Genomic DNA, 18,698 nt, shown 5'->3' with positions numbered 1-18,698 from the left:
CTTCACTTGATTGGTTGTGTGCTTTGCCTGCAGGTTCCATTTTGCGCTTTCATCAGTTGGCGAAGTTATTTGAAGAACATTTCGCCGGATCTGCAATATACTTGCACGATTTCGATTACTTGAATATAAATCAAAAAGTAGAGATGACATAAATAGATCGGCAAATAGATATAACAGATGTAGATCGAAAAATCAGATATAGATCGACAAATAGAGAGATCAGATACAAATTGAAAAATAGCGACGATAGATATAGAATTAAAAATAGAGATAACAGATATAAGTTGAAAAATAGAGATGACAGATATATATTAGAAAAACAAATATAGATCGACAAATAGATATAACAGATATAAATGGGCAAATAAGGATAACAGATATAAATTGGAAAATAGAGATGATTGATATAAATCGAAAAATAGAGATGACTAATATAAATCGGATAACAGAGTGACTGTTATAGATCGGCAAATAGAGATTTTTGATATAAATCTGCAATTAGAGATGATTGATATAAATCGGACAATAGATATAACATAAGTTGACAAATAGGGATAACAGATTATATATTTTGTTCAACATACTTTTACATTTATATTTTGAGTAACTAATACTTACTGATTTATTAGTTATATTCAAAACTCAATATATGTTCTATACAATAATGACATATAACAACCATGTCAATTGCATTTTTATTTCTTATGTATTATATTCTTACTGCTTAATGATTTCATTTATACAATTAAATGACAGTAATTATGAGTTTAAATATTAAAATTGGATTCCATCAAAAATTAATTATATATCAATTGTATATAACTGTTACACTATTCATTTTATACTATTAAATTTTATGTTACTATTTGTTTAATGTAAAAAATTAAACAGGCAATTTACTATTATTACACGAGGAATATCCCTCGTCATACTGTAACTGCTAGAAACATTATACTAAATGTATAATTCATCAATAACTGTTATCTTACTGCTTTACATCTCTAATTGTCGATTTATATCAAAAATCTCTATTTGCCGATCTATAACAGTCACTCTGTTATCCGATTTATATTAGTCATCTCTATTTTTCGATTTATAAGGTGGAAGACGAGGAACATCAGTCCCAACCGACTCATGTTTCAGAAACCGCTCGACACGAAGAGCAGCAGCCCGAAGACAAGAAAGAAGAGTCCGAGGACCCTGTAGGCCCCTTCACAGAGGAAGTAATGAACTTCGAACTGGCGAAGAGGTTCACTCTGCCATTGACCCTCACGCCTTATGATGGACTCGGAGACCCGAGGAAGTTCCTAAAGAAATTCCGATCAATAATGATCGTCAATGGTGCATCAGATACAGTTTTATGTCGATGCTTTCCGAATTATTTAGACGGTCCTTCACTTGATTGGTTGTGTGCTTTGCCTGCAGGTTCCATTTCACGTTTTCACCAACTGGCGAAGTTATTTGAAGAACATTTCGCCGGATCTGCAATATACTTGCACGATTTCGATTACTTGAACACTATCAAGCAAGGACCAAACGAAAGCTTAAAGGACTATATGACTCGCTTTACCAAGGTCGCAATCAGCATACCAGATCTCCACCCCGAGGTCCATATGCACGCAATTAAAAGCGGCCTCCGACCCGGGAAGTTTCAGGAGACGATCGCAGTAGCAAAACCGAAGACTCTAGAAGAATTTCGAGAGAAAGCAAAAGGACAAATTGACATCGAGGAGCTCAGACAAGCTCGGAAGTCTGACAAGTCAAACTTCCGTGAAGAAGATAAGAGCTCAACCACTAAGAAAAGTTTTAAACTAACACCTCGATTTGATTCTTATACGCAGTTTAACACTAAGAGGGAAGACATAATCAAGGAGATCTTGAACTCCAAACTAATTAAGCCGCCAAGAAAGGCCGGCACATACCAAGATGCAAAGAACGTGGACAAGTCAAAGTACTGCGCTTTCCACCAGAAACACGGCCACAATACTGATGATTGTGTGGTCGCCAAAGATCTTTTAGAACGACTTGCAAGACAAGGACACCTAGACAAATATATTGGTGGTCACATCTAAAGGCGCGGCCCTAGTTCCACAACAAACGACCTCTCTGAACAACACCGAGGAAAAGAAAAGGCATCGTCAAGCCAATATGAAAGACCACGAGGTATAATCAATTATATTTCAGGAGGATACGCAAGTGGAGGATACTCAAACTCGGCAAGGAAAAGATCATTCAGAACAATATGCTCGGTAGACGGACCGAAACAAGATGTAGCAATCACTAATCCACAACTAGAAGTCACTTTCACACATGCCGACTTTAACTCCAACATACAAAATTTGGACGACCCTGTGGTAATCACCCTCCAGCTAGGGGATCTGTTAGTAAAAAAAGTACTATTGGATCCCGGGAGCAGTGCCGATGTTATGTTTTATTCAACATTTCAAAAGATGAAGCTCAGCGACAACATGCTACCATCCACAGGAGGAGATTTGGTCAGCTTCTCAGGAGAACGAGTTCCAATACTCGGATCAGTGTGGTTACAAACCACACTGGGTGAGCAACCTCTTTCAAAAACTAATGATATTCATATTTAGTAGTCGATTGTTTCAGCCCATATAACCTTATTCTCGGCCGACCTTTTTTGAATAAGTTCGGTGCCATTGTATCTACAGTTCATCTCTGTGTAAAGTTTCCACTGCAGGATGACCAGGTTGTTACAATCCATGGCGACCATAAAGAAGCACGACAATGTTACAACATCAGCATGAAATTCCAAAATCGCTCAACGCAACAAGTCAATAACGTCGGCCTGAACCAAAAGGAGCACACACTAGCCGAGCTGGACCCAAGAGCTGATTTCCTCAATCGCCCAAAACCCTCCGATGACCTACAAAAAGTGTATTTCAACAATGATCCTAATAAATTCACATATGTAGGTACCTCACTCAATGCATCTACGCTACTTTAAGTTTTATGGATGCGTATTCAGGGTATAATCAAATAATGATGCACCCATCTGATCAAAATAAAACAGCTTTTATCACTGATTTCGGTAACTATTGTTATAAAGTTATGCCATTTGGATTAAAGAACGCAGGTGCAACTTACCAACGCCTTATGGATAAGGTGTTCGCCAAACAAATCGGCAGGAATATCGAAGTTTATGTTGATGATATGGTAGCCAAAACAAAAATTGGAGATAACCACATCAGCGACCTTACAGAAATATTCGGCCAGATCTGCCAGTACAACATGCGTCTCAACCCCGAGAAATGTGCATTCGCAGTTCAGGGGGGTAAGTTTTTGGGTTTTTTGCTAACATGCAGGGGAATAGAGGCAAATCCAGACAAATGCCGAGCAGTGCTGGACATGGCCAGCCCTAAAACAGTCAAAGAAGTTCAGCGCCTCACAGGACGACTCGCTGCACTTTCCAGATTTGTCCCTTGCCTTGCTTCAACTTCTATTCCTTTTTTCCAAACAATAAAAAAGAGAAATAAATTCGAATGGAATGACAGTTGTGAGAAGGCCTTTTCAAAATTAAAAACAACACTCTCACAACCGCCGATTTAACAAAAATCCCTACAAGGGGAGGATTTATTTCTATATCTGTCAGTTACTGATTGGGCGATAAGCTCAGCCCTTGTTACAGAGAGAAACAAAGTTCAACATCCAGTATACTTTGTCAGTAAGACTCTCCAGCATGCCGAACTCAATTATCCACGGATTGAGAAGCTCGCACTAGCACTGATATTCTCGGCGCGACGTCTCCGACCTTACTTCCAGAGCCACGTTATCCACGTCAGAACCGATCACCCACTAAGACAAGTGTTACACAAACCAGAAATAGCGGGACGACTCATAAAATGGGCAGTTTAACTATCTGAGTTCGACATCAGATACCAATTCCGAGGACCGATCAAGTCACAAATCCTAGCGGATTTCATCGCCGAGCTTACAATACCATCCGAGGAAGATCATGCAAAACAATGGATCTTATATGTGGACGGCTCTTCAAATAACGGAGGCTATGGTGCAGGAATTCGTCTGGAAGCCGAGGATGGATTCATATTAGAACAGTCAATACACTTAGCTTTCAAAGCAAGCAACAACCAATCCGAGTATGAAGCACTACTCTCCGGACTCCGACTCTGTTTAGATCTTCAAATCTCGACGATCAAGGTATACTGTGATTCTTTCTTAGTCGTATAGCAGGTAAATGACCCTTTTCAGGTAAAAGATCCTCTACTTTCTAAATACTTGCTATTAGTAAAGAAATTATCAAAAAAAATTTCAAATTTGAAATAGAACATATACCACGCGAACAGAATCAAAGAGCAGATATCTTATCTAAGCTCGGCAGTACACAGTCCGAGCTATCTACACTGCAACAGTTCACAATAACGTCACCCACTGTTACTCTGACAAATGTGTTAAGTGTTTCACAGGAAACAGATTGGAGGAACGACTTTATACACTATTTACAAACAGGTAATATACCAGAAGGGGTCGAGAGCGATAAAAAGTTCCGACGGCAAGCATCTTCCTTCACAATACTCAATGGAACGTTGTATCGACGAGGATATACTCGCCCTCTACTCAAATGCCTCAACAAGTCAAAAGCTGACATAGCATTAGCAGAGGCACATGAAGGAATCTGCGGCACACATACAGGGGCTTGAAGCCTAGCATCAAAGATCCTTCGAGCCGGATTTTTCTGGCCAACTTTGAAACAGGACAACCAACAGAAAATAAGGTCATGCAACAATTGCCAAAAACACGCACCACTGATACACATACCTGCCGAGCAAATGCATCATTCAGATATCAGCTGGCCATTTAACCAATGGGGTTTGGATATACTCGGACCCTTCCCTACGGCACCGGGGCAGGTAAAATTTTTTATTGTCGGAATTGACTATTTCTCCAAGTGGGTTGAAGCCCAACCTTTAGCAAAAATAACATCACAACAAATGATTTCGTTCGTCTGGAAAAATATTATTTGCCGTTTCGGCATACCTCAACATATCACAACTGACAACGGTCGCCAGTTCGCCGATCAGAAATTCCAATCTTTTTTGCAGAATCTCAAAATAAAGCAACACTTTACCTCTGTTAAACATCCTCAAGCAAACGGACTAGCTGAGGCCGCAAACAAGGTCATCTTGCATGCACTAAAGAAAAAGCTAGATGACGCCAAAGGACTGTGGGCCGAATTAATACCCGAGGTACTCTGGGGATACAACACCACCCCGCAAACATCAACAAAGGAAACGCCATTCAGGCTGGTATATGGATCGGAAGCCATGATTCCCCTGAAAATCTCCCAGAACTCCATCCGAACTTATATCGACAACCAAGAAGAAGCTTGGAGATCCGAGCTCGACATCATCGAAGAAGTTAGAGACATCGCCGCCTTGAAGCAACGCGCAGCGCAGCAAGTCATAGCTCGACAATACAACAAGTCGGTCAGAAACAGATCATTCGTTAAAGGAGACTTAGTCCTCCGCAAAACCGACACTGCTCGGAAACCACCAACACATGGAAAACCACCAATTGGGACGGCCCATACTGAGTATCCGAAGCACTCGGCCAAGGAGCATACAAGCTAGAATCACTAGATGGTAAACTCTTGCCTAACACATGGAATGTGTCTTCCTTAAAGAAATTTTATAGTTAAAAAACAGGGACAGGCTTGTACTCGGAAAACTTTCCGACGAATAACAAACAGCTTTTACAAAAAGCATCACTTTCAAAATTCAAACAAGTCAATTCAACAAAGTTCAAAACACACAAAATTAACTATTACATATGCAAAATAAATTCAAATAAGTTTCTAACAAAACACATTAAACATTATCGGCTTCATCTTCTGCATCCCCATCATCTTCGATTAGCTGACCATCTCGAACAATCTTTCCAGGATCCATCCCAGAAAGATCGGCATCTGGAACCAAAAACTTAATCTGCAACCTTGCCCTTTCAAAACCTTCAATAAACGAATCCAATATCTCATCAGCCTTCTTTTTCTGCATATCCTTAAATTGAGCAGTAACCTCAGCTAGACGAGATTGTAGGTTCACCAAGTCACTTTCCTTCTTCTTCAAATCTTCCACATCCTTAGAATAACTTTCCTTAGTGTCCTTCAACAACTTCTCGGTCTCAGTCAACCGCACCTGAAGCTCAGCAGCAATACCTTTACTCTTAACCAACTCCTCCTTCAAAACAGAAACCTCTCCTTTTTCTACAGCAACCCTCTTATTCTTCAACTCTTGGCTACGCCCAAGACTTGCAAGGCGCAGCCCAACAACCTAGAGAACAAAATAAACCAAAACCCATAAGACTCCCAAAGGAAAAATAAAAGAAAATCAGTAGGTTATTACCTGCATATATTGCCCAATAGCCATATCCCCAACCTCCTTTGCAAGAGTAACATCCGCCGATGATTGGCAATACTCGTCCACAACAGCCATATAAGGATACTCCTTTCCCCACACCGAAAATGCCTCACTTTGTTCAGAAATTTCGTGCAGCCTTTTTTTTATTTCCCATAAAAGCCTGTATCTCTTCCAAAGGAACACCTAACTCTTTTTCATCAGAATCATCCGATAAATCCACAAGGTCGGACTTCTTTCTCTTCTTCACAATCACCTTCCTCCGACCTTGATGAAGCTGCGTAACCTCGCCAGTCCCAACAACCTTCTCAGCATTAGATGACGATACCTCCTTCTCCAAATTCTTATTCTTGAACCGCGTCCTCAAAGACGCAGCAGAGACACCAGGATTCTTCCCACCTACAAAAAATAATTTATGTTAGACTTTTCAGAAAAAAAGACAAACATCGACATAAGCCCTAAAAACTCACCAAAATACTCTACAACAGCACCTTTATCCTCCTCCCACTTCAGCAACTCATACATCGATATCAAATTTTTCCGATCAACATTCTCCACCAAAAACTCTATCAGACATTCGTTCCTCGGCGATATCACCTCCGGGCCGAGTATATTTTGCGGCTCCGAGCACCAAAACAGAGGAAACTTCTCAGCAAGATTTTCATCAATAAAAAACGGAAAGTCCTCCTCTGAACTCCTGACTTTAAAATACATCTCTTTGAAGTCTTTAAAAGAAGACTTGTAAAGTTTGAAAATCCCAAATCCCGGGGTACTATTGAAGTTCACCCAATCCCCCTTCCACACCCCTTTAGCTTGAAATAAAGAAAAAAATAGATCCACAGATGGCACCTCCTCTAGGAATTCCATCAAAACCTCAAAGGATCGCAGAAAAGCCCACCCATTGGGATGAAGCTGTGATGGAGCGCAGTTGAGCTATTTAAGAACCTGACACTCAAACTCCGTAAACGGAAGCCTAACCCGCAATTCTTCAAGCAAACAACTATGCATGTAGAAGAACCCAAACCCCCACTCTCGGTGATAAACTCTATCATCCACACTACACGGTAACAACTCTACCTTCACTCCGGAACCCACCCTCACTAATTTCTTCACATCCACCTCCCTCACCGCCGCCTCATCAGAGAAAAGTGACACCCGTGATTTAACATCTTCCCCTACCCAATCATAAGACCAATCCACCTTATCCTTTTTCTCTTTCTCAAAACCCATTAGCTCAAAAAGCAGTATGAGATTAACAGAAAAAAGAAGAAACAGAGAAGAAAACGCAGAAACGGATCAGAAATGAAAAAGGAGAATCATACCTCTCTTACTCATTCTTCAAAGAAGCAAGCATATAACCAAAAGCCAACAACACCCAAACAAAAATCTGAAAGGATAAAAGCAATTAAAGGAACAAGACGTTCCAAATGATAACCCCCACTCCCAAAGCCACATCAAACAGTGAACCCAACATTGGGAATCAACAAACTTAAATGAAACCATTACTCTTTCTCTTTCATCAGAAAATAACGGACACGACTCCCCAAGTACCAAAAATTTAAAACACAAAATCATCTTTTAATGAAGTCAGTTGATCTGGGGGCCCATCCACTAACCCACGCAAGCCGAGTTATAACTCATCCAAAAAAGCTCAACCTGCTTCATTAAAATCCTCCTCAGGCTAAGCTTGGGGGCTGTGATATGATCATCATTATCTCATAATGGTCGTCATTATTATACGTTATAACTCGGCCCCATAACCATTAGCAACATATGATGTACCTCGTTATCTTCCGTTACTATTCGGAATTATGAGCAATAACTCGGTGACAATAACATCTCCATCATAACCGACGTTCCAATGACAAAATAAGGTCGGTTACGATATCACTCAGTTAAACGGTAATGCCGAGAATATAACGGACAAAGAACTCGTCATGTATAAAAGGGAAGTAGACTATTTCTAAAGACCTAAGTTTTCCTGAATAAACGAGAATACACACTGACTTAAGCTTCGGAGTGCCTTTGCAGGTACACTCCCCTCTTTTCGTATTGCTCGTGTTCTCACATCCACGACGAACATAAAGAATTCGGATTCCAAGAGACGGACGTTCAACTTTGCAGCACATAGCTCGGCTGGTCTCGAGGAGTTGAAGCCGATCTATTTCCCAGGCAAGATCAATAAATAGAGATTTTTTTTATAAATAGGGAATTAGAGATGATTGATATAAATCGGACAATAGATATAACAAATATAAGTTGGCAAATAGGGATAACAGATATAAATTGGAATATAGAGATGATTGATATAAATCGAAAAATAGAGATGACTGATATAAATCGGATAATAGAGATGATTGTTATAGATCAACAAATAGAGATTTTTGATATAAATTGGCAAATAAAGATGATTGATATAAATCAGACAATAGATATAGATCGGCAAATAGAGATGACTGATATATAAATTGAAAAATAGAGATGACTGATATAAATTAGAAAATAGAGATGACAGATATAGATCAGAAAATAGATATAGATCGGAAAACAGATAAAGATCGACAAAACATATATAAATTGGCAAAATAGATATAGATCGGAAAAGCAGATATAGATCGGAAAAGCAAATATAGATCGGCAAATAGATATACCATAAATGAATTGAAAAATAAAGATGACAGATATTGATCGAAAAAGCAGATATAGATCGGAAAAACATATATAAATCGGCAAAACAGATATAGATCGGCAAAACAGATATATCAGAGATGAATTGAAAAATAGAGAGATGACAGATAATGATCGGAAAAATAGATATAGATCGACAAATAGATATACCATAGATGAATTAAAAAATAAAGATAACAAGTGCACTCTCTCTCTCTAGAGTCAAACCTTGACTTTATTTGGTTTTCTCATCCACATGCTTTCAGGCTTCGGCCTTCTTTGAATTTTCTTTAACCCCAATGTATTGGCTGACTTGGGTTATTGTCTTCGATTCTCCGGTGGCTACGAGAATGATATGGACGAAGGAGATGTCATAATCTATACTGGACAAGGTGGACAGGCCATGAATTATAAAAAAAAACATTCATTTAATATGAAAAAAAAACATCCTAATTGTTCTTGTATGGATACCTGAAGGGAGAGCTCGGTCCCTGGGAGTCGACGCCGAGTTGTTATCTTCGGTCCCGACCTTTGAGCTTTTGTGGAAGTCCGAGCTTTTCTCCAAGGAGATGTCCAATTGCGCAGAACGTGAGCAAGGAACAAGGGGGGAGTGTACCTGCAAAGGCACTCCGAAGATTAAGTCAGTATTGAGAATTCAATGTATCCTTTGAAGATAAAATATCATACCTTTATAGGTGAGATAAAATAGGTCGGTTACGTTTCTATTGATCATCTGATTTGAAGAGCAATTAATAGGTTTTAACAAGTGATAATGTCTGATTGTAACGTATAACGCCGAGTTATAACGTAAAGTGCCGAGTTATGGTGTATAATGCCGAGTTATTATATATAATGCCGAATTATGATATTGGATTTGTAACGGCCGTATCACTAATACTTAACAAAAGAAACATCCAATTACATTTTAGCAAAAAATAATTAAATATTTATAAAATTTTAAAAAAGATATGAAATTCTTAAAGAAACAGAGACATTCACATTTACAATACAAAAAAACTCGAAAAATATATAAAAAAACATCCATTTAGTATGAATAAGAAACATTCTGATACTTAGCAGAAGAAACATCCATATATATTAACTCATAAAAATTTTGGATTCACCCAAAGGTATTTGGCTGGTAACCTTTTGATTCCATATACTTTTCCTATAAATTAATTTAATTTTGTTTAGTTTTTGGCCGATAACTTTTGGTTCCATATACTTTTCCTATTTAAAAATAATTTTAGATAAGTAGTCACAAATCAAAGAGCAGAATAGTGTTAAATTATCGTCAGATTTGTAACTAGAGTTGTTGCTTCTGATATTTAACTCATGAAGTTAGGGTGTAAATATGTTTTTATAATTAAACCTGGACCGATCATATCAGTTTGCATTGATTTGAATATCGAATTAGAATTATATTTTTATTAAAAAAAGGAAAAAAAATTTGCAAAGAAAAAAATAAGAATAAAAAAATGTGAATGATGGTTAAAGTTTGATCAAGGTTAGGTAAAAATTATATAAATTTATATTTTTATTTTTAATATCTAGGATAATTAGTTTAGGTCGAATCCCAAACTCTAAAAAAATTTTTTGTGAAATTTAAAATTTTTTATTTTTTCAATAAAGTTAATAATAATTCCTAGATTTCTTTTTAAAAAGATATTTTTGTCTCAATCTTGTATCTTGTCCTCTTTAAAAAATATTAGAGAGTTAAGTCTATTTAATTAAATTGTGCATATAAATTATTTAAATTATATTAATTTTTTTAATTTCAATAATAAGTTTAAGAATATTTTTTGAGTGTAATGGAATGAACTAAATATAAATAATTAAAATTAAAATACAAAATGTTTAAGATAATTAATTTTTAAAATTAGAAAGAAGAACAATAATTAAATTTATTCTCTTATACAAAGTATTTATTTTACTTTTATACAAAGTATTTATTTTATGTTATATAGTATACATATATAAATTTAAATTTTTAAAATTAAAGTTAAATTCATAAATATTTTTAAGTAATTAATGGCATAGAATTTTTTTCCCTTTTAATATGCTTACACAAAATAAATATTATTTTGTTCTTTTTTTTAATAGATTTAAATAATATTAATACTAAAAGAATATTTTGTCTTTTTAATTAAATAAATTATAAATTAAAATTAAATCATTTTAATTTTAAAGGATATTTTTTTAGTCTTTTAAAATTAATACTAAAAATATGTTTTGATTTTTAAATTTTTTATTTTTTTTTCAATTATAATATTATAATAATTTTTTTAAATGTTATAATAATTTAATATGAGTAATATTAATAAAAAAGTATAATAATCACAAAAAAAAATTAAAAAATATAATAAGCTCAACTTGACTATAAATTCAAACGGATCCAATATAAAATTTAATGCTAGCCTAAATAAATTTTAAATAAAAAAATACAAAATAATCATAAATGCTAACATTTTTTTTAATTTCTTAAAAAGAGTTTTAGCATTTCAAAGCTTAAGGAGCATGGAATCGCTTCCCAATTAACAAAAGAATGACACTGTTGTAATGTAAATTGTAGAGAGAGAGAAAGACACATCATTATCGTTTCTGATGTCCCGCCCCTCATGGCCTCACCCTTCAATCTCTATACTCAAATTAACGTACCCTTTTATAACTCCATCATCCACATTACATTCCTCACTTCTCAGATCACCGTTCTCCCGGACAAAGAACAAACAAAAGCAAACCCTAGAGTTTCTCTCTTTTTCTTTTATTTTCGATCTTGTCCCTTCACCGGAGCTGTTGAAACGCGGTCGTTTCGGGGCCATCGCTGCTGAGTTTGAGATTGGAAATGGTGGGAGGAGGGAGCAGGAGGGAGGAGGCGCCGGTCATAAACAGCTCCAACGTGTTTGCAGCACTCGGAAGCCTCAAGAAGAAGAACAAAAAGCCCGAGACTCTGAGAAGGAACAGGCTTCATCCAAGGAGAGAGCCTCCTCGTCCTCTTTCACCGCCGCTTCCTCCACTGCACAACAGCAGGAGAAAAAAGAGGTTTTCTGGGCCCCGGCGCCACTCACGTCGAAGTCATGGGCTGACGTTGACGACGAGGATGATGACGACTACTACGCCATCACCGCTCCACCTCAATCCGTTTGGGGCGCTCCTGTTGCTGCTGCAGCTGAATCCGAGGCCCATGCTGAGGTGAACATAAAACTTTGAGCATTATTTCTTTTTTTAATTGGATTATTCTGTTTATGTGTGTTGGATCAGTACTGCTGAAACTTGATATGCAATGGCTTGAATCGTTTATTTTTTAACTATGGATGGTGATGATCGTTGCCTTGATGCAGAGAGTGTGTAATTTTTTTTATTATTGTTTTTTATTTAACTCCGCCTATGTTACACTTGCGGTACATAGCCGATCCCAAGCCCGGATAAAGGAGGAGGGTTGTGTTAGGTTTTCGGCAACCAACATAAAAATATAGCCGAACCCCCATGACATGAATCAAAGATATTATTGCGCTAAAACTAGGTCGTTGCCCGGAAGCAACGCGCCGTATGGCTCGAGTACGGTGTCAAAGCAAGAGCCGCTGCATCGGTGCCCGGATGTAGTGTTAAATGAGCAAGGGTTCCCGCGTTTCTGTGAACGGACGAGGGTAAATAATCTAGTTCACAAAGTAAAAGGTAAAGGTCAAAGCGACAGAAGGTTGAGATTTGGGACATGGAACATAGGCACTCTAACAGGAAAGTCCATGGAGGTGGTGGATACCATGACAAGGGGGAAGATTAACATTATGTGCCTACAAGAAACGAAATAGGTTGGTGCAAAGGCTAGGGAGTTGGATACTTCTGGTTTCAAACTTTGACATACAAGAAAGTTGAAGAATAGGAATGGGGTAGGTATTATCGTAGATAAGCAGTGGGAGAAGGATGCAGTGGATGTCAATAGGGTGGATGATCGGATCATCTCTATCAAATTTGTGGTGGAAGGAGGTACTTTTCATGTAATTAGCACCTATACACTGCAAGTGGGTTCGGACGAACAACACAAGATAAAGTTTTGGGAGGATCTAGAGAGTTTGGTTCAAGGCATACCTTTGGGAGATAAGATCTTCTTAGGAGGAGATTTAAATGGCCATGTTGGGAGAGAAGTGACTGGATATGGGAGTATTCACGGAGGCCATGGTTTCGGGGTGATCAATGCCGAGGGTAAAACTATTTTGGACTTTTCCTCAACTTTTGATCTTCTCATCGCAAATACATGTTTTAAAAAGAGAGACGAACATCTTATAACCTATAAGAGTGGCATGACAAGCTCTCAAATCGACTCTTTCTTGTTAGTCAACCAGAAATTTTGCATTAATTGTAAAATTATTACGGGAGAGTTTGACAACACAACATAAGATGCTTGTCATGGATTTTCGAGTTTAGCAAAAATAAGGAACAAAGAAACTTTCTAAGACAGATAACAGAAGAGGCAAAGTAGAAAAGGGATGAAAGCGCGGAGAAGATGTGGAGGGAGATAGCAGAAATTATTAGAAGAACAGCAAACGAAAGTTTTGGAATCTAGAAGGATAGAACTTTAAGAGACAATGAGTCCTAGTGGTGGAATGCGAGTGTACAAGAAAAGATAAAGGCAAAAATAAGAGTGATTTTTGTGCCGCAATGCAGATAATTGGAAAAATTATAAAACGGCTAAGAAAGAGACAAAAATGGCTGTAAGTGAAGCAAGAACAATAGCATATGAGAGGAAGGAGAAAAATGTATATATAGAATCGCAAAAGACCATGAAAGAAGAACAAGAAACTTGGATCAGGTTAAGTGCATAAAGAATAAAGACGGAAAGGTTTTGGCTCAAAATGAGAAGATCAATGAAATGTGAAAGAACTACTTTTACGATTTATTTAATGAAGGACAGAAGACTCTTTCGAGCCTTGGTCGGTTATGCTCAAGGGAAGAAGATCAAAACGTCGACTATTGTCAAAAGATTTAAGACTTCGAGATAAAAGAAACTCTAAAGCAGATGAAAAATGGCAGGACAGTAAGACCCAATAATATTCCGATTGAAGTTTGGAAGGACCTTAGAAAGAAAGACATCAGTTGGTTAAACAACTTTTTATTTTTAATGAGATTTTAAGGTCAAAGAAGATGCTTGATGAGTGGAGAAAGAGCACATTGGTACCTATCTACAAGAATAAGGGAGATATACAAAGTTGCGGAAACTATAGATGGATTAAGCTTATGAGTCATACTATAAAGTTATGGGAAATGGTGATAGAACGGAGGTTGAGAAAAGAGATACAAGTAACAGAGAACCAATTTGGATTTATGCCAGGAAGATCTACCACTGAAGCGATATACCTATTAAGAAGGATGATGGAGAGGTATCGTAGTAATAAAAGAGATCTACATATGGTGTTTATTGATTTGGAAAAAGCGTATGATAGGGTACCAAGAGAGGTCTTATGGAAGGTTTTAGAAAAGAGGAGAGTAAGGATCGCATATATTCGGGCAATTAAAGACATGTATGATGGGGCCACAACTAGTGTGAAGACTCAAGGGGGTATGACGGAGGAATTCCCTATTGGTATAGGATTACACCAGGGATCATCCTTAAGTCCATACCTTTTCACATTAGTTTTGGAAGTACTCACAGAGCACATCCAAGAGCCTGTGCCATGGTGCATGCTGTTTGCCGATGATATCGTCCTTATGGGAAAGTCAAGGGAAGACCTAAATAAGAAGTAGGAGTTATGGAGAGAAGCTTTAGAAGTGTATGGTCTACGCATAAGCCGTAGCAAGACGGAATATATGGAATGTAAGTTCAGTCTGAGAAGGGAAAACCCCAATATAGAGGTGAAGATTGGAGAAAACATCCTAAGAAAAGTTAAAAGTTTTAAGTATCTTGGATGTATCATACAGGATAATGGAGAGATTGAACAGGATGTAAATCATAGGATCCAAGCAGGTTGGTCAAAATGGCGGAGTGCATCTGGTTTTATATGCGACAAAAAAGTGCCTTTAAAACTTAAAGGTAAATTCTATCACACCGCCATAAGACCGGCTATGCTGTATGGTACGGAGTGTTGGGCGGCTAAAGAGGAGCACGAACATAAGCTGAGTGTGGCAGAGATGAAGATATTGAGATGGATGAGTGGTCATACGCGATTGGATAAAATAAGGAATGAAGATATAAGGGAGAGAGTTGGAGTAGCACCCATTGTGGAAAAGATGGTTAAATCGCATCTCAGGTGGTTTGGACATGTGAGAAGAAGACCAATAGAACATCCAGTCAGGAGGGTGGATGAGATGGAAGATGGATAAAAGGCGAAAGGCAGAGGAAGACCTAAGAAGACCATCTATGAGGTGGTCAAACGAGATCTACATGTAAACGGTCTCTCTGTAGACATGATACATGACAGAGCACAATGGCGTCGTTTGATTCATGTAGCTGACCCCACTTAGTGGGACAAGGCTTTGTTGTTGTTGTTGTTGTAATAGAAACCTCTCATATACATTCGGCCATGTTATTTCGTTGAGAAAAGTATATAGGCGATAGTAAACGTGTCCTTCAGCATAGTTTAACTAAAATTATTTTATTTCCTTATACTTATGTTTTTTTCATGTTTAGTGCATCTGAGATGTAGCACGACATTTACGTTGTTTACATTTTCTGATGTCTACTTAGTGGAAAATAACATGCATGCTTTGCTTTATCCCTTTTTCCTTTTTGTCATCTCTTTTCACTATATATGTCCTTAGCGTAGCACTACCATTTACGCATTAAATGAAAAAGATACGATTAAGAATCTTCGACCAATTAGCATAGTTGGTTATGTATAAGGTGATCTCTAAGGTATTAGTCAGGAGAATGAGATTAGTTATGTTAGACCTAGTTGGAGAGATGCAGAGTGTATTTGTCAAAGGTTGAAAAATACATTATGGGGTTCTTATTGCAAGTAAAATTATATATTGGCTAAAAATGAAAAAAAAAAGGAAGTAGCAATAATCAAACTGGACTTTTAAAAGGCTTACAACAGGGTCAAATAGAACTTTGTGGACATTGTTATGCAGAAAATGGGTTTGAGGCGAAGGTGGAGAGAGTGGGTTATGAAGTGCGTAGGCACAACTTCTATGTTGGTCTTGATAAATGGCTCACCAACTAAGCCGTTCAAGATGGAAAGAGGTATGAGACAAGGTGATCCCTTATCTCCATTCTTGTTTGTACTTGTTGTTGATGTACTACATAGAATGATTGGGGAGACAGTTAGAAATGGCCGGATATTCCCTTAGAACCTGAAACTGTTGTTAAGAAGCCTCATGAACCTTCGTTGTCTACCTAGGAAACTGAAGAGCAACTTTCAAAGAAGGAATTGAAGAAAAAGGAGCTTGAAGCTGTTTTAGCAGAGCTAGGATTGCAAAAAGAACCCGGAAGCCAGGCTGACTCCCATGGTAATATGATGTTTTTGATCTTGTGAAAAAAAAAGAAAAAAGAAGGAAAAAAGATATTATAATTATCTTAGTTCTTTCAAGGAGGTATCTATCTTTTCGGAATTTGTTATTGATTTAACCATGTTGGCTACAAGAATGCTATTTAAATATCTAAAGTATTAAGTTGAGGCTTGAACTTGCTCATGCAAACATTCGCCAATACATTTGCAAGCCCTGCTAAGATGACTGATTATATAGAAATTTCTTACTTGGAATCTTTTACCTGTCCTGGAAAATTCAAGTGCTGAGAAGAAGGTTGAGGATCGCAATGGTGAGTTAGAAAAGAAGGAGAATGCCACCAGTGAAAGCAAAAATGCAAAGAAGAAGAAGAAGGACAAATCTTCAAAGGAGCAGAAAGAATCGCAAAACCTGCCTGATTCTGTGGCTGATGGAAAGACAACTACGAAAACTGCTGGAACAGGGAAGGCAGAGGATGCACCTGTAACTGACGTGAAAGAGCGGCATAAGAAAGTTGCATCTGTGAAGAAGAAAAAATCAAGGAGATGGATGCTGCTGCTAGGAGTGCAAGGCTTGCCGTGGCAAAGAGAAAAGATAAGGCGACTCACTACAATCAGCAACCTGTGCGGTAAATAGGCTAGCAAGTGGCAAAGTACTTGTATCTTCTCTTTGTTTATCCTTTTGTTTTGCCCTTTATATTTTCAGTCTTTCCATTATCATATATGGGCATATGCTCTTTGTTCATTTGCAAATGCAAAATAAACATCGATAGCGGCTTTAGATAAATTGACTATGAGCAAAATTATAATTTTACATGAGGGAAAATACGAGTATATGAATCTTTTACTCTGTGTACTTATCAAAGTTTTAAAGCAAGAAGGTATAATCCATTTTTCTGTCCCATTTGTTTCACTGTATGCGCATCTCCGAGAAAATTTTTGATGATGTTCATCTGATGTATCAGATGCCGTTAGAATACATCAACGCATTTTTTTGAATTTGGGTTGCCTATAATTCCCTTCAGTCTCTCGGAATTTAAGAGAATTAGTAGCATGGTGCAATGTGAGCGTATCATTCTTGTCAAATCAAAGTTCTTTTAAGATCCGGTGACGTTGATATGGAGTTGAAATGAATGGGCAAGATGTGATACTTATAGTAAGTAAAGTACCAAATACTACAACCTTATCTAACCTATTAATTGGTTGAAGACAGAATAAACGAGAAAGAGGAAAATTATAGGAGAAAAGTTTAGTTAATTATTTTAAGGAAAAAATATAAAATATAATTTTTTTTTTCTAATATTTCAATATTTTTCTCATATTTTCTTTTGTTTTTATTTACGGAATATATAGTGAGATCTCATATTTTATATCCTCAGGTAAAAAAGATTGAGATGATCCAATTTTTTTAAAGTCTTATGTCAATGTTGGATAATCTCCAAATGATACAAGATAAAAAGAATAAAAATATTATAATTTTAAATAACTTATTGGATAGAACTATGTTAGAAAATTAAATCAAGAATATTCAAGAAAGTAGTACAACTACAATATACTAGAACATTGAAGAAGTTCAAAATCAAATTGAATTGGAATTGAATACAAGTTGCACTCATCATCTCCATATTAGAAGAATGAAAAATCATGAATTGGAAGCTTCAAGATTGATGATTAAGAATTTGAAACTAAATTGAACAAGGAATTGACTAGTCAAAGTTTCTACATGTTTCTTGAATTATGACAACTAGTACTTAGTTGTTATAAAAATTATTATTTTATTATAAAGGTTTGCCTATATAAAAGCTTCATATGTATGTTGTTATCTATCTCTGCATGAACCAAAATATTTAGTGTTTGTTTCAAAAAATTCTCTCATTATTATGAGTGTTAGTAAATTTAAGAGATGAAAAATATGATAGCGTCATTTATATGAGTGAGTGATCGTAGGGCTAATTAAGTGTAAGTATTATACTTACAAAAGTTAGTCGTCTTAATTTTTTATTTAGAAATATTAATTTAAGAATAATGTTATACATCCAAATTTTTTTGTTAACTAAGTCTAATTAAGTTAGTTTAAATAACAAAAATCAGTTATAATTAATATTATTTTAAGTCTTATTATTTAATTTAGTTAGACTTAATTTATAAAAAACCTTAGATATGTAATATTATTTTTCCTATTTTTAATTTAGAGCGT

General features: G+C 36.7%; 1 protein-coding gene and 1 pseudogene across 1 annotated transcript; both read left to right on the top strand.

The window, feature by feature from the left end:
• The first annotated feature begins 2,148 nt into the window (after positions 1-2,148).
• Positions 2,149-4,682, top strand: LOC107472290 (uncharacterized). The gene is made up of 5 exons (XM_016091828.1): positions 2,149-2,163; positions 2,705-2,939; positions 2,993-3,441; positions 3,889-4,182; positions 4,449-4,682. The coding sequence occupies exons 1-5, from the start codon at positions 2,149-2,151 to the stop codon at positions 4,680-4,682; spliced, it is 1,227 nt and encodes a 408-aa protein (XP_015947314.1).
• A 6,984-nt stretch (positions 4,683-11,666) lies between these two features.
• On the top strand, positions 11,667-17,347 carry LOC107472294 (uncharacterized; annotated as a pseudogene).
• Positions 17,348-18,698: the final 1,351 nt, after the last annotated feature.

Source organism: Arachis duranensis, unplaced genomic scaffold (assembly GCF_000817695.3).
Source record: "Arachis duranensis cultivar V14167 unplaced genomic scaffold, aradu.V14167.gnm2.J7QH unplaced_Scaffold_40512, whole genome shotgun sequence".
In the NCBI taxonomy this organism is placed as follows: Eukaryota; Viridiplantae; Streptophyta; class Magnoliopsida; order Fabales; family Fabaceae; genus Arachis; species Arachis duranensis.
The sequence above is the reverse complement of the archived record's forward strand: the minus strand, read 5'-3'. Positions and strand labels throughout refer to the sequence as shown.